Source organism: Penicillium diatomitis (genome assembly GCF_028827545.1).
Source record: "Penicillium diatomitis strain IBT 30728 chromosome Unknown utg000010l_segment0_segment0, whole genome shotgun sequence".
Taxonomy (NCBI): Eukaryota; Fungi; Ascomycota; class Eurotiomycetes; order Eurotiales; family Aspergillaceae; genus Penicillium; species Penicillium diatomitis.
This window is the reverse complement of record NW_026623182.1, coordinates 136,093-153,031: the sequence shown is the minus strand read 5'-3', so window position 1 is coordinate 153,031 and position 16,939 is coordinate 136,093. Positions and strand designations below refer to the sequence as shown.

At 45.2% G+C, this 16,939-nt stretch overlaps 2 protein-coding genes across 2 annotated transcripts; both read right to left on the bottom strand.

Moving 5' to 3' along the window:
* Positions 1–65: 65 nt before the first annotated feature.
* Positions 66–1,822, bottom strand: N7539_007091 (CDC50/LEM3 family protein; the record flags this gene model as incomplete). The annotated part of the gene is made up of 5 exons (XM_056936692.1): positions 66–165; positions 294–456; positions 583–1,288; positions 1,376–1,554; positions 1,723–1,822. 5 exons carry the CDS (start codon positions 1,820–1,822, stop codon positions 66–68), a joined length of 1,248 nt encoding a protein of 415 aa, XP_056787491.1.
* Positions 1,823–3,270: 1,448 nt separating this feature from the next.
* Positions 3,271–4,419, bottom strand: N7539_007090 (SWIRM domain-containing protein; the record flags this gene model as incomplete). Its single annotated transcript, XM_056936691.1, has 1 exon — positions 3,271–4,419. One exon carries the CDS (start codon positions 4,417–4,419, stop codon positions 3,271–3,273), a length of 1,149 nt encoding a protein of 382 aa, XP_056787490.1.
* Between the last annotated feature and the right edge of the window lie 12,520 nt (positions 4,420–16,939).

The window sequence follows — 16,939 nt, the reverse complement described above, 5'->3', positions numbered from 1 at the left end:
AAGCAGCCGGACAAGAAAGAAAGAGAGCAAAAAACAATGGGATTCGTATATATGTCACGTCTGTTCTAGGCGTTCGCACGCATTCGATCGTCGCGCCCTGAAGCCACAGCAGAAGCTGGCTGATTGGTCGCGTCCCACGTCAGATACGTATGGTCTCCCAATTTTCTAGGACACAGACTGTGTTAGTCGCTATGGTCCAGATTCAACGACAAGGTGCTTAATGTGGCAGGCAAGCCGAGGGAGTGAAGATGCGGATCCCAAGTGAGATGACCTGCACACGAAATTGAACATACCGAGGACGAATCAAGTAGGCAACCGTAAATAAGGCTCCTAGAAGAACACAGACTCCGCCGACAACGACGTACGCAATACCCATGAAGGGGTTTTTACCGCCCATGACCGTGCGCGTGGAAATCAAGATTGACTTGGTTCCATCGTACTCGGTGACGGGGAATCCTGGAGGAACCAAAGTGTCAGTTTCATCATGGTCACTGCGTGTACAGCACAAGCACCAAGAAAACACAATTCACTGCAATGTCAAATGCTGGGCCTGTTGGAGCCTGAACATGACAAAATACTTACGATCAATGATATCCAGACGGTAATCGCCCGCCTCCATCGCGGTGGTGTCGTTTCTGCGAGACATTTTGCTAAAGTTGGGCAGCCCCGCTGTGCGCATCCAGACCATCAGGTCCTGATCCTCCTGCAAGTTGGGAATGCCAGTCTTCTCATAGGTGCCATTATACGAGCTCCAGTTGGGTGGTGGGACCACCTCCCCGGGCTTGTACTCGGTCTTCTTGACCAGCTCCTTGTCGCTGTTCCAGGCAATTCCCTGCTTCGTCATCACATAGGTGTGGTTGTTCTCCGCGAGACGCACCGGGGTGTTGATCGTGTCGTTAAACACCGAGTTGGCAATCAGACCGCAGGGATAGTACGGGATGCCCGCGGAGTTGACATCCAGCGGGGAACATGTGCCGCCCTTGATGGTGTCACTGGAGACCGCCTTCCCCTTTAATTGATCCAGATCGAGCGACTGCACATAGCGACGGTGGTTCTGGTAGAAGTTGGTGAGGCGGTAGTACATGTACACGGGAGGGCCCATCGCTTCCGGGATCGTAAAGAATAGAGAGCACATGGTGCCGTTCTCGGTTTGTGATCGTTGCCAGTAGTATTTGCTGTTGGCGGTTGAGCTTTTGAACGTGGCAGACACCTTGTCGGAGATGTCGGCTCGTGTTGTCACAGGTGCGTCTGTGCTACACCGTGAATAATCGATGACGATTTCCTGTATCTATAGAGGGAGATTGCCAGTTAGATCCGCCCTGCCATATCGCGTTCAGTCAGGCGAGGAGGCACCCGACCCCAATTGACGACGTACCTGGGAGTTGGCCCAGAGCAAAACTCCACCGATGGGCGCAAAGACGATGCCAACGATGAAGAAGAGTGGCAGGACACTCTTCGGTGTTAAGATCGGTCTATTCGGCACGGCATTCTGGTCAGTCTTGGGCAAGTCAGAGGGGGGGCCGCGGGTGACGCGGCATCCAGAGACGAAGCTTACTGCCATGCCTTCAGTCGTTGTTGTCGGAATGCCGTGTCTAGCGACGCCGTTCAGTCAGTCAACGAAAAGAGGAGGCCGGTTATCACGGAGATAGTGGGGGATAATTCGAGGTCTATACAAGTCGACCACTTGGGAAAGGTAGAAGAAGGGGGGATGTCAATGCGTACTGGCGGGCTTTCGTGATTTGGTTTTCTTGTCGCCTTCAGCGGCGCGGGCGCGCTCCTGCTCGTCGATGGACTCGGGACGGGGCTCCTCGGTCGGCGACATGGCGGAGAGGGGAGGGGAGCGGATCGCGCAAGGCAGACGAGAGACAGAGGCAGCGGAAAAGGTGTTTGCGACTGGAAGAGAAGGCTTGGATAGAAGGGCGGATGAGCGCGAGTGGTCAACTCGGTCGAAAAAGAGAACAGGCAACGAAGGAGACGTCAGCAAAAGGTGGCGCCGGGGCGGAGCCAGATCGTGTTCAGGTGGAGAGAAAAGAGCCACGAGGAACCAATGGCAGGGTCACGGCAGCTTCTCTCCACTCGGTCGCATTGTAAATCAACGTTGGAAACAGAGTTTGTGACTTTGACCTATCGTGCGGGACTTTGCATGGCCGATTTGGTGTAATCGATGTAAGGGAATCGTGGTCATTATTTATAGAAACATGGCTGTTTTGCTACTTGCGACGGCTTGAGGAAATGGATGCGCTGTCGATCACTGGAAGTTGCGACAGGGAACAAAACATGATTAGTCAGGATTTTAAGCTTGCCAGCCCAACCTCAAGAGTGAAGATGATGTGAGACACTACAAACGGTACGGTTACTGGAATGTTTCTTGACGTCTGTTATTCATCTACAGCGAAAGGGCAAGTCTTGCGCAATTGCAATTGATGTGTTATTCAAGATTATTGTATCTCAGTCGAGCAGGGTATCACACCATCCCCGTGCGCTCTCCTAGCCAGAGGAGCTGCGTCGAGCATGGGAAACAGACGTGGAGTGACCAGCAAACTTAGCACACATGACAGAAGAAGGGAACCGATTATTTCGGATCAACGAAATCCAAAGAGCCGGAGAGAGGGAGTGAGAAATGCAACATGTGATCATGACCAATTTGTGGAGGAAGAAGCAGGCATAGTGCGGACCGGAACGCCAGCCACAAGAGTAAATATCGTCGAGGAGTGGGGTATGAGAAAATGCAGCAAGACCATGATGGGAGTAGTGAGCAATAGCTCCCCAAGACGCATGAAGCAACGGCGTGGATCGGAAAGACAAAAAACAATGGAGCCATGTGCTCGAGGGGGTATCGGGAGAAGACAAAATCGAATCATCAAGGCGTGACAGGACATGAATGGGAGAGGTGGAGCAACAGGACGGAGATCCAAAAAAAGAAACAAAAGAGGCTACGCAGTTGTTGAAGGGGCGAGCGTGTCGACATGCAACACCAGATGGTGCAGGTCAGTGCCGTGTGCGCAGTTCCGAGAGTATGTGGATGTGAGGTATGGAAGTCACGTAGGACCACGCATCGAAAAGCGGAACATGAACTTGGGGCTCTCCGCCAATTGACACAAGTATGGCGAAGAAGTGACCAGACTTCGTGGACATTGAAATGTTGGAGATAGGTCTGTGATGAGTGCCGGATACAAGCAAGCGTTGGACGGATTCGGGATGTTGTGGACTTGGGAGTGATATGGACAAGCAGTGGTCGTCTCCTCGCAGCACTGACTGAGAACGATGAGTTTACTTCAAGTGGTTGAAGTACTCGGCCTTGAACCAGCCGACTCGGTCGTAGGCGGTCCACAATTTGCTCGCCTTGTTGACATCGATCTTGCAAGCCTGCTGCGCATCGGTCTTGCGGAACTCCTTGCCCACACGGAGGGCACGGACACGAGCCTCAAAGATGCGACGCTTGCTGCACAGGTAAGTTGCGCAAGACAAGCGAAGGGTGGAAGCCAGATTGAGCTCGGCCGGTCCGAGCAGGGGTCTGTCCGGGTCATTACTCAGATCCAACATCTGACCCTTCCAGTCTGCCTTGAGGGCCTTGGCATTGCCACCCAGGGTGGCCACAGGAGGCGAGAAGTCAGGCAGGGCATTGAAATCGGTGTCATCGCGATTGGTGCCGATGGCACGAGGCTTGCTCGCCGAGGAAGGAGAGGAGGAGGATGCCTCGAAATTGTCCATGGTCTGCTGCTTGGGGGTCGACTTGGGGGTGGACTTGGGGGTTCGCTTGGCGCGAGGACGAGGCGCACGAGGAGTCCCTCCAGTCACCTTCTTCGCGGGGGCCGGGGCGAGCTTCTTCAGCTTGACCTCGGTCTCACCCTCAGGACGGTGACGGTTCATCAGGACCAGTTGACGCTCTAGAGTCTCTCGCTCCTCGCGGGCCCATGCCAGAGGATTGCGATTGAAATGGGATGAGACGACGGGGACACATGACAGTGCCAGGAGATATTCCTCACGGGTGGGCTTGTTGAGCTTGTTCTCGAAACGCGCCATGTGGGAGTTGATATGCTGATCCACCAGCGCCTCCGCCGCGGGAGGGGCAATGGGTCCAAAGAGGGGAGGCTCCTCGCGAGCAATGGAGTCATGACGAGGGAAGAGGACTGGATCCCGCGATGCGTGGACCTCGACATCAACTTCAATCTGCTCAGCGGTCTCGGAGCGTCGCTTCTTGTTGGCACCAGTGTACGGGGTTACCGGAGGCGAGGGAAGATCCATCTCGGACTGAGTGCGCTTGCGGTCAGCAGAAATAGGAGGCAGCTTCATGCCATCGCTCATCGTGGGCATCATCGATGCGAATTCAGGCTTGTTGAATGGAGAAGTGGGGTGGAAGCTATCCATGGGCTTCGTCTCAGGGGGCGACATGAGACTGGATACGGGGAGGCGATGCATGGTGGAAGAGTAAGGAGGAGATTGCGTGGGGGGTTTGGGTTGATGGGAGAGTTGCGATTGCAGTGGTGAGCGTAGACCCGAAGTGGGAAACATTGCGAGCGTGTGAGTGAGATGGCAAAAATGTTTTGGTTCTGAGATGCGCGCCTCAGAGAAAACACACGGCGGGGATGGGGGAGCAAGCAATGCTGTCAAGTTCCACCGATGAGGAGGAGAACTCGTCTGGTGGACAATATCAATCTGCGCTTGGAAAGTGCTTGTGCCTTGATTGTCGGTACTGACTTCAGAACTTCTGGAGCAGGGGAGGTTGATTCACGCGTGTACAACTGGCGATTGAAGAATAGGTATGAGGGTGTTGGCAGGAGGAAGAGAGTTGTAGGAGGAGAAAACACCACCGGTGGTGAACCTGGTAGTAGTGGTGCCTGCGCCTGGGGAGCGCGTCCAGGCGAGAGTGGGCGTGAGAGACAGAAGCAGGAGGCAAATGATCACGGCACGAAATCTAGAACGGTAGAGAGACGATCCGAGCTTTGTTTGGTAAGAAAATTGGGGGTTTCGATTTGATGTAAGTTATTGAATTTGTCTCCTCTTTCTGTCTCGAATTATTTGATTGCTTTTCTTTTCCTGGACTTTCTCAATGGATCTGACCCGAATACGACGAGGGTGGAAGTCAATGGAAGTGCATGTCCAACACCCAAGTGATTTGTCAGGCAGCAGTGGCGATAAATCCGGGTTTAAGGCCGGGCTCAGAATGAGTCAAGACGAGTCAGCGACTAGCGGACCATAGGCAACGCTCGGGGGACGGATGGAGCCAAGGCCAGAATCGCCGAGGACAGTCAAAGATGGGGGGGGGGGGGGGGGGGTGAGCAAGGGGAGGCGAACAGGCAGGAGAATGACCAGTGCTTGTGGTCGGGATGGGATGGGAGCCTACTTAAACCTGTTGGGAGGAGGAGGAGGAAGCAGAAGAGGATGAGATGAAACGGGGACCGAGACGGCCGAGAGAAAGAGGCAACTGGGGACTGACTCAAAGAGGCGAAGTCGTGGATCAAGCGGGTATCGGGTGGGGGTGTGGGGCCACGGGATGGTGTAAGATTGCGGTCAGATGGTGTATGGTATTGATCCTCTGGTAAGATGGGTACCAATCAAACGGACCATTCCGATTAATACCGATTAATGGAAGAGGCGGTTTACCCCATCCGGTCAACTGCACTGCCTCCGTGGAACGGGCTCACAGCTGGAGTAGTGAGTCGCTGTATACCTAGACTATTAGATCGGTCATCGGACGACTCGTGCGAGAGATGAGGAACCATTTGAATTTACAAACGAGTGACAATGCGTATCACGATGAGCGTGTTGGATCGTTTCTGCCTAGAGGGAGACTTCCTCGAGTCCTCCTCTGCAATTAAGACTATAGAGCTTATCGAAAAGCGAGGTGTAATCCAAGGATTTGCTAAGACAGCAAGAGCGCAGTGACATCTTCAAGGTACTGCATGTATTCCTCTATTTTGCCAATTCCTATATTGTGATAGGGGGGCTGATAACAATAGGTCAGCAGACTGACTGCGAAGGTAATTGTGACCTCCAATCGCTTTGCAGTATTGAATACGACAAGACATTCATTGCGATTTGCTACACTGACAACTACAGTCCAATTAGTCAAATACAATCAATATCAGGTGACGTGCATCAATCTCCGAGTCTCCGACACCCTTCGTCTCCCGTCTTCACCTATGTAATCTATCATTATATCATTATCTATATAATACATAATTACATACTGATGCTGTGGTACTGTACCAAATTACCAATTCGAATCCATAATCCAATGAATTCATAGATCGGTCGGCGGGTACAGTCCCATCTCTGGTCAGGCGTCAATTGATCTTTGACCCACCAATCAGATGGGTCAATGCTTGTGCGCTTTCATGATTGTCTTCTGATCCAAGATGGACGGTGGAGAGAGGAACGGTCTAGATAGGATGCCACCGCAGGAATGGGGAATGCCGTCACTTGTTCCAAGCAGGATTCGGGTCAATGAATTGACCGATTCACTATTGTTCAGAGGAGAAATTGGAATGTCGGGCAATCGGTACAGTAGCAGTATCGAGACTACAATTACAGTGTGTAGTATGTACTGCTATGTGGTGATGTACAAGACTACAAGTCACTTGCCCGTCAATGCAGTGGTATACTGCTACGGCCGTGCTGTAGGACACCGGGAATGCCGATGATCGAACTATTGCAGTACTCAAGGTACATGGTACGTCGCCCCTTGTAGGCTTGTAGCCTTGTACCACTCCAGAGTCCAGATAGTGTTGCCCCCCTCGCTCTGGCATGGTCCACTCACACGCTCGGTCTTCCAGCTGATCGTGAATCCCGATCGACGCCTGACTACTTAGTACTCACCGTTTGATGAATGAATGAATGAATGTTGACATGTTCCTCAATCAAGACTTCGACCATTCGTTCGAGTCATAAGCACTCCATTGATCAATCAATTCCCCTCTTTTCTTTTACCTTCATCTACCAAAAATTGGCGTGACGTAGAATGCTACACCACCAGGGAATATACTATTACTTACATACCTATTCTTGCTACCAGTGAAGGTATCCATTGTCTAGCGGAGACCGTAAGTGCACTCGACCATACCCTCAATTACTTGGTTACAATCTCCGAAGTCCGGATCAACGGGGGATAAGACCCTCGGAAACCGTCGGTATGACTCAATCGCACTGCCCAACTGCGGTCTGTGAGTCAAGTCATCAGCTCCCTCTCGCCCTTTTCGTTTTCGAGAAGGAGGGGTACAGGGGGGCGGGCACGCAATCAGATTCTCGCAGTCCAATCAAGGAGATCAATTGGCACGAGATCACGGTCTCATTCGCCAATAGGACGGATGGTGGTGACAGAGAAGTTGAACAAATACATTGCAGGCAGAGCAAGGAATCGACGACCAGGAAATCAGGAGATGACTCGATGTGTGGGCGAGTCATGATGAAAGGACAGGAAACTTACCCTCGAAGAAGACTGTGACCGAAAAGTGCGGGGTGGGAATGGAGACCGCGAGGTCATCTGGCTGGCATTTTGGCTGCCTGAGCGGCAAAGAATGGAGGATGCGGCTGTTGGTGGTATGGTAAGGGGATTACATTGGTTATCAACGATACGGTTTGCAATCGAAGGACGGTATTGTTTTGTAAGATTGGCGAAGTTGGAGTTCACATGGCGAGTCGGCGTCGCGGCGACAGTATGAGCAAGTGACAGTACTTGGCTACTTACTCTTTCCACTGGACGGCCTCCGTGGGCGATCATCAAGTTGCAGATGATGATGGATCATGGATCTGCGCCCGCCCTGAAGATTGCAATCCTTCCCGGTCGAAACTTAGAATAATCAGCGCTATCGGGGAATTGGGTTTGCGGGCCCTGCTCCATTGAGGAATAGCATCACCCGGGGCACATGCAGATTGCAGAGTATGCGAATAATACTAATGCATGTGGAATTACTAGATTCAGCAGCGGGAGAGAGGTATCCGGATGCATTTTGCATGATAACCAAAAGAGTTCAGTATTCAGTCCTGCCTAGTCAGTCCACGTTTCATTTGACCCGAGACCGTGTCAATGCCATTGAGTCGAATGAGACTGGGCAATTGAGCAATGCACTGGGGTGCTCTTCGGTTCGGGTACTAATTTACTACTACATAGTAGTATTACATAACTACATACTAAGTTACTTACTAAATAGTAATACTACTGTGCCATTGAACATTTAACATGTAATCCTGTACAGTACCACGCAAGGACATGAGAACAATAGATTGCGAAGCTTGTGACTACTCTACCCCTCAACCCACCACTTCTATACGGACTATCCTCGGTCGGCTCGTGACCGGCGATAAATAGTCCCCGCCAAGGAAAAGACACCAAAGCCAAGCCAAGATGGATTGGAGAACGTGCATGACGGGGACGACGCCTCTTTTTGGATAACGACTTGGATCACCTACTGTATCGATCACCTCTCAATCAGGCATACCTTTCGATGACCTCAGTATGAGCCGTCAATTAATCACACAAGAATCAACTACTTCGTCAATTGAAGCTTCCAAAATTGTATCGCTTATCAATCTTAATATTGTACTACTCGACATCAACTGACCCGATCATTTCATCCTGCTGATCATCCTGATAAAGGACGAGAATGCACGTCTCCCAAAACAGTTTCAGACAGAGTCCTGTGTAGACTTACCAGTGGTCAGTGCCCGCGGGGAAATTGCATTGAAACCACAATTCGAGGTCCTTGCGTTCAGCTCTCCTCGACTTTCACGTAGTCGGTTGAAGTACTAAAAGGAGGATGTTTAGTGTGCACGGTGTAGTATCATAAATGTGTAGTATGTATAGTGTAGATGAATCGCAGCCCCTATTTATGAGTGGTATAAGTACTGAAAAAATTAGCGATCACTAATGCATATGCAGTACTCTAGATGGTGACCTTTCTTGACCGTGCTGTGCTAATGTACACTTATACAGTACTACAGTACACATCCTCAGGTTATCATTTCCGCCGAGGGCCCAAGCTACGGCCAGGGTTAGTGGCGTTGACTCCTCAGTCTGGTCGTGTGGTTCATCTGGATGATGTGAAGAAGGCCAGAGGAGCGCATGACAGCATCGCATGCACCAAACCGCACTCGGGCCCCTTGATGTCGGAGGTTTCGCCTTTCATGTTACTGGATTCGTAGAGGGGTTGATATTCGGTCTTGACGAATCACCATGCAATCTTGATGCACTGCACTTGTGGCGGGTGGGAGGACTGGTACCGTTGTCGAGTCGAGGCTGGAGAAGATGAAAGGCACAGTTTTGTATGGTCATTTGACATACTGTATATTCAATATTGTACATTAATCCTGTCGACACTGAGTAGAGAGTATCTAGTAACTGAACTGTCTTGCCTTCACTTTCAAGTATCCAGAAACTCCAAATTCCTTTCAAGGCTTCAAGCAGTGTTGCTTCATGTAACAATGAGTCATTCCACTCGAGTTTAATTCAAGGTCAAGTCCAGTCAACGACTCGACATTAACAGTATGCCGTATGGTGATTCGTGAATGGTCCGATGTATCTGACCATACAGACACCATACATACATCTCCTTACTATATTAAGAATCGTGGATCAATCATCAATGTGACTCCGCTTTCATGCTGCAGTGTCTGAGTGTGATCCCCCACTTGCTCGAAGATCAAGGCGTGGTATTTAAAAGATCCGCTCGTGCCACCCCCGCGCACGCAGCGTGATCTTGTCGATCCTCCGTGAATTGCATCGGCTCACTGCTCCATGGTCGACTTTCTAGTTCCTACTAGGAATTTTAGTGGCTGACCACTCTACAGTGAACAGATGCATCACCATCTTCGGGATTGGCCTCAGGATACAAAGCGATTCGGGTCGTTCACAGTTGAATATCATTCCATCGTCGACTACTTCAGTACCACGGTAATTAGAGCCTCATATGATCGAATGACCGATTTGTCTGCGAGGGCTGATCGGAAGATGGATGTGGTCGCATGACGGATCAGGCTGGGCGGTAACCAGTCTCGTCGCATCCTTGAATCAGTTACCTCGGCTTATCTCGCACATTGTTGTTTCTTGTCTTTTCGCCAGCATTCAGGCCCGGACCAGCTGACCACGATTTGAAAGTTCAGTGTTGAATCGTGTGTTCAATTTCAAGCCATAGCATAATCATATAGGAGACCAATTTGTACATCACAGCAGTACGCGTGGCTCAGGCTGCACTCATCTCTCACAAAAACAATTGTCGATGTGCGGGTAATGTGCCTGCCGTTTCTTCGGATAGAACTTCAACAGTGACATAGTGACCCCGAAGGTTATATTCTTGTAAATTGTAATCTAGACTCCGGGTGATTCTGTGCGGTGTATGTGCCGGTAGACGCGTTCTACTCTGCTCATGTTTCCGTTCTCCTTCATGTGCAGAAGTCACCGGTCGTCGTCATCTTTCCCGCGTGTGCGCGAATACTAGTACTAGGCGGGGATGACCCGGGCCTTTTCTGCTCACGTGGCGGGCCTGATCCGACTGACTGTCTCACCGTGAGTACAGACCCCGCCTGGTCTAATTTGGAATATTCTGGTTTCGCGTATTAACTTACTGCTTGACTCGGTCTGCAACTGCTCACTTTTTTGTGAAAAGCAGTCCTACTTTCAAGCGTACTTGTTCGTGGCACTAGTACTGGGAAATTACCTGATTCCGATGATGCAATGGCATGAGGACGATGTAGTGAAGATCGAGACAATCGGAGCATGATGGATGCATTGCATTGAATACTATTGTACAGAGACCTTATATATGAGATAGTACTGTGTCACCTAGTCGGAGTAAGCCTCATGCACGAAGGAATACGGTCATCGGTCTGTCTGGAAATATGTCAGCCTGTGACCGGTCGTCAGCCGCAGCAGCACGTACTCAAAAAGCTACCCAGTGAGTCAGATTAGGCATATAATACCTAATGTGTGAGCCTCATTCAAGCGCTCACCGGGCGCTACCCGAAGCTGAAGACAAGAGATTGGGACCGGAGCTTTGGGCACACGATGACTAAGAGCTGCCAATTACGAGCACCTAATTTGGATGGGTTTACCAAGTGTATCTACATGAGGGATTGACTTAGGCATCGCCATGAACACAATGCCCCCACAACGATATTCCACGCTTCCTGTTTGAGCCTGGCTCGCGCTTGTTATTTGACTGAGGATCTTACGAAGGAAAACCCTTGAAGGTGAAAAACACTCGACGTTGACTAGGAGAGGAGGAAGAAGGAAGCTAAGCTAGACTACTAAGGTTAGTAGTCCCAGGTGGTAAGGGCGTAGCCTATATATATACTAGGCAGTATAGTAGGCCTTACCATAAATACCCCCCTAGACCGCTAAATTCTCAAAGAAATCGCTAAAATCCATACTGTTGTGCCTTATATACGTTCCTCTAAGTTAAAAATACCTTTAGTTAATAATTTCGAGATTACTTCGTAGGAAGCTATTATATCCCTAGAAGATTAATAAATCTCTTATACTATATTTTTGTAAGTAGCTTGGTAAGACTATCTGCTACCTACTCTACTATAGGAATCTGTTTCAATTTACAGACCCCTTTCGTAACTTAATACCTAATATAGTAGAATTTTATATTAATATACTTAGTTCTTTAGTAAAACTTAGGATTTTCCGTGAGGTATATAGTACCTTAGTTATCCTTATAAATAAGCGTAGGAAGCTCGAGGAGAAAGTCAAATTATAGCTCTCTTAGGAAAAGTTAGAGCTAAACTACCTCTTATATAGCTAGAGATATAGCGATATATTCGCTCTCTATTAATAATAGTATAACGTAGGTTTACTTCTTCGAGACCTACGATATTAAGGGGTCTGTATCATAGGATAGAGAACCTATTAGCTAGGCAGAGAGTCTAAGTCTATAGGGTCTGATTTTAAAGACTAAATCTTAGAGTCCGGTTAGACTCTACTAGTTACTATAATATATATATAGGGTTCCCGTGTACCGAGTCCCTATACCCCTATATAATATCTCGAGGGTTATTACCCTAAGGCGATATAGGGTCGATTCGTTCGTGAATCGTCTTAAGTTACTATATATGACTCGCGCCGTAATAACTATTCCCTCCTTCTATACTAGTCGTCCCGACTAGGGATATTTTTATCTAGGGATACTATGACTCGGACTTTGTCGTGGTATTAGGATAACAAATCGTAGGTATATTATATACGGAACGCTATATCCTTAAATTTAGGAGATATAGGTATAAATAAAGGATTCCTATATTAAGTAGCCGCGCTTTTCTATTACTATTAGCGATACTATTTAAAAGGGATCGCGATAGGGCGTTCGATCCCCGTTCGACGGATTAGTATCGGTCGGGGATGTTATACGCGAGAATGGAAAAGCTTTAGAAGGGCTTATAAACTTTTATTCTAACTTATCTACGTGGTGTCAAGAATCTTAAAGGCTAGAGAGGAGAAAAAGAAAAGAGAAGAGACTATAGTTCATCCTGAGTTTTAAGACGGTACGCGTAGTACGCGTAGCACACGTGATAGGCGTGGTATATATATCCCCTATCCTCCCTTCTTATCCTGAGTCAGTCCTATTATATATTATGAGTATAACAGGACTGACTCAGGATAAGAAGGAGGATAGGGGATATGTGTGCCACGCCTACCACGTGTGCCACGCGTACCACGCGCACCGTCTTAAAACTTAGGATGAACTATAGTCTCTTCTCTTTTCTTTTTCTCCTCTCTAGCCTTTAAGATTCTTAATACCACGTAGATAAGTTAGAATAAAAGTTTATAAGCCCTTCTGAAGCTTTTCTATTCTCGCGTATAATATTATCTTAAAGGCTCTCCCTTTTTCTTTCTATAACCTTTTTTTAAAGTATTAGCTAGGTAGTAAGATACTATACCCTCTAGCTACCCTAATAACTTTACTAAAACCGAACCGATATAACTAGTACCGAAGCTACGATAGTATAATTACGCGAGCGAACCTCCTCTGTAGAATAAACTCCTTATAGAACCTTCTTAAATTTTAGCTACGAAGATACTAAATACAAACTCGAAACTATAGAATAGCTACTTAAGTAGATTTCTAGTAATACTCGAGTAGTCTTCTAAGTCTTAAAGTAGGAGGTGGAAAAGAACGAATATCTTACTAAGTAGGTCGAATAGTTAACCGAGGAAAACGAGATATTAAAGTCTCTGAATACTATAGAATAGACTCCGGAAATCTAGTATATAGAAGAAGCTTACGCTAGTCTTCGCGCCGACTATAATAAGACTACTAAAGAACGCGATATACTAGTAACTATAATACGATTTATATAGGTAGATTATAATACTAGTAGAGGAATTAGTTTAAGTTATACTATATCTAAGACTAAAGGACTCTATCGTAAATTAACTAAGATCTCTAATCCTCTAATACTTAGCGATAATAAGGAAGTTAAGTTTAAAGATTAGGAATTAAATATCCTTAAAAAACTTAAACTAAATCACGATTACTATCCGACTAAGAAGTACTATATTATATACGCTAAGAGTCGATATAAAGAAAAAGTACTAATATATATTAATCCTTATATATATATAGATACTACTAACTAATATAAGAAGCTTAAAGAGATACTAAAGTATCTAGGAAGTATCTTTAATAATCCGGACCGTAAGAGACTCGCGCGTAATAAGTATATAAATCTAAAGATAGATATTAAGACTAATTTTACTAATTTCCTAGTAGACTTTAACTAGTTAGTAGAAGAGGCTAGTTAATCTATAGATCTATAAAAATAGGATCTATATTAGAAGATCCTACTACTAATATAAAACTAAGTAATAATAGATATAGATAACAACGAAGTATCTCTCGATTAATTTATACGCTAATACTAGAAAGCCGCTAGGAGAATCTCTTAGTAAATTATAGCTCGTGGCCTACGCGAGTTACGCCTAAGCGTAGGCTCGCGTAATAGTCGTACTTAGAGTAATACTATAGCTCTGTTAGGGGGTCTGTATCGTAGGACAGAGAACCTGTTAGCTAGGCAGAGAGTCTAAGTCTATGGTTATAATTATTAAAGACTAAATCTTAGGGTATGGTAGACTTCACTAGTTCATATAATATATATATAGGGGTTCCGTATACCGAGTCCCTATAGCCCTATATAGAGCCTTTAGGGTTATTACCCTAAGGCGACGCGGGGTCGATTTAATCGTGAATCGTCCTAAGTCACTACGTATAACTACGCCGTGATAACTATTACCCCCTTCTATACTAGTCGTCCCGACTAGGGATATTCTTATCTAGGGAATACTATAGTCCGGACTTTATCGTAGTACTAAGGGAAGGAATCGTAGGTATATCGTATACGGAACGCTATATCCTTAAATTTAGGAGATATAGGTATAAATAAAGGATTACTATATTACGTAGCTATAACTTCCTACTACTATTAGCGATACCGTTTAAAAGAAATCGCGGTAGGGCGCTTAATCCCTATTTATCTAATTAACGTCGGTCGGGGAGCTAGGAATCTGTCCGCGATAGGATATTTCGTTAACGATTCGTCCCCGAAGATTTATAGAATCGATTTTCCCTATAGATAAGGAGATTTTTAATTTTAACCTACTTCTCTTATTTAAGCTTAGTTCCAGAATACCCCGTCGTTATCGGAATCGTTATCGCTACGAGGCTACTAGCGAAATAGGCTATATATCTCCTACGCTAAACTTCGTGACCGTAAGCCCCGATTTTCTCTAGTATCTAAAGTATTTCGGTAGGGCTAAGATAGAGTATAACTATCTAGTTATAATAGTCCCTTTCGCTATAGAGTACGAGTTTAATCGCTTAGGGTCGGTACTCTATAATAGCTATAAGGGTAACTATAATATATACGAGACTATAAGTTTTCTACTCTTTTCCGAAATACTTCCGAATCACTAACGGGTCGTAAGACTCCCGTATTAATAATCTAGGATATATAGGTATTCTATTTTCTTTTAAAGATTTACTAGGTAATCTTTAATAGTACCTAGGAGATTACTATAGCGCCTAGGCTATTATATATTCTAGTTTAGCCGGTCGGTATTTATTCCGATCTATTCTAGATAAGTAAGGATCTTGCTATAACTTTCTTAGGGATTATACGGGCCTATAAGAAAGAGTATATATTCGAAGATCCGAAGTATATATAAAAGGTATAGATCGCCTGTGATTCTTTAACGATTCGTTCTAATAAATTCTCTTTATAGAGATACTGTCGTTTCTATTCAGAAAAGATAGCGTTATATCGCTAGAACCTAATTACGGCTTTCGGTCCTCCCTTAATATATACAGACTAGTATCTCGGTCTTAAAGAAGGGGATACTAGGTTTATATTATAGTAGACTAGGCTAGTTAACTTTACCGAGCGCTTAGAGACTATAATAACTACGAATAGTATACTTAGGGTAGAAGCGACCGCGATAAAGAATATAGTATTAGAGTTTATAGAGTATTTCTAAGGTAAATTATAGTAGGTTTAGTCTAGTTTCGTCTTATATATTTCTATATATTTTCAAACTTCGCGATAGATTATTTTATATTTTATATATTCTCTTTAGGTACCTATTCGTTATATTTAGAGGGCTAGTCCTTCTATTTAACTAGGAAATAAAGTTATCCGTTAATCTTCGCCTTCCCTTTAACTTCTTCGACTTTATATTCTTAGTTATCTTCGATAAGATTAGGAAGCGGGAGTATTCTAGGAGCGCTTCGCGATAGATTATTATACTATTTTTCTAGAAGGGAGATATAGAAAATATTATAAAGACGTATATACTTTTAGGATAGTACTAGTCTATACGCCTAAGTTCCGATTACTTATAGGATTCGGAATAGGCTAATTCTCCTAGGAGTAAGCTTCCTAGACTCTTTAATTCGTAAGTTTTACGTAGAAAGTATTATAAGATTATTACGCTTAAATATAATAGGGGTTCTTTTTATATTATAGTATTTTATTATCGATTCGTTAGTCTTTCGCTAATAAGTCGTTAACTTCTTACGTAAACTCTATAGTTTCTCGATCCTAGCTTATACTCCTAATAGCCTTTCTTTTTCTACAGCGGCCTCGTCGTATATATAGAAGGATATATTATATCCGAATAGTACTTCGTAGGGGCTAAATTTTATTATATTATTTTAGTATAGATTATAACAGAATTCTACTATCCGTAGTAAATTTAGCTATACGGTTTATTCTTCTCCTATAAAGTATCTTAGGTAATATTCGAGGGTTTAGTTTATTCGTTCCGTTTAGCTATCGGTTTATAGGTAAAACGTAGTTAAAAACCTAAGCTTTATTTTTAAGATATTAAATAGCGAAAGCTAGAATTTACTAGTAAATACCGGACCCCGGTCGGATACGATTTCTTCTTATAGTCCGTAGACTAATTCGATCTTATTATAATATAGCTTAGCTAGTTATACGGCGTTAATTATTATATATACTAGGAAAAATTTCACGAATTTAGTAAATCTATCTACGACGACTAGGATCGAGTCGACCTCGTTTCCCTTATAAATCGTAGATAGGAGGCCTATAATAAAGTCTATCGAGGTTTCTTACTACGGTCGGGTTAGAATTAGAAGAGGCTTTAATAAGCCGTACTTCTTATACCTCGGTAGTATAGCTCTTTAGTATATAGGATAGAACTTTATATATTCGTCTACTTATTCGTAGAGATTTTTCTAGTAGAATTTTCGACTAATCGATTTAATCGTTTATAACCGGCTAAAATAGCCCCCTATTACTAGATTATTATAATATAGCTTTATTAGCTTTTGCTTTAGTTTCTTATTAGTTAGAATATATAGTTGTCCTTTAAACCGTACTAATTTATTAGGATCGACTAACTAGTACCCTAATATCGGGATATTCTAGTTAATTAATAAACGAATCTTCCCTATATCGGGGTCGTCTCGCTAGGCCTCGA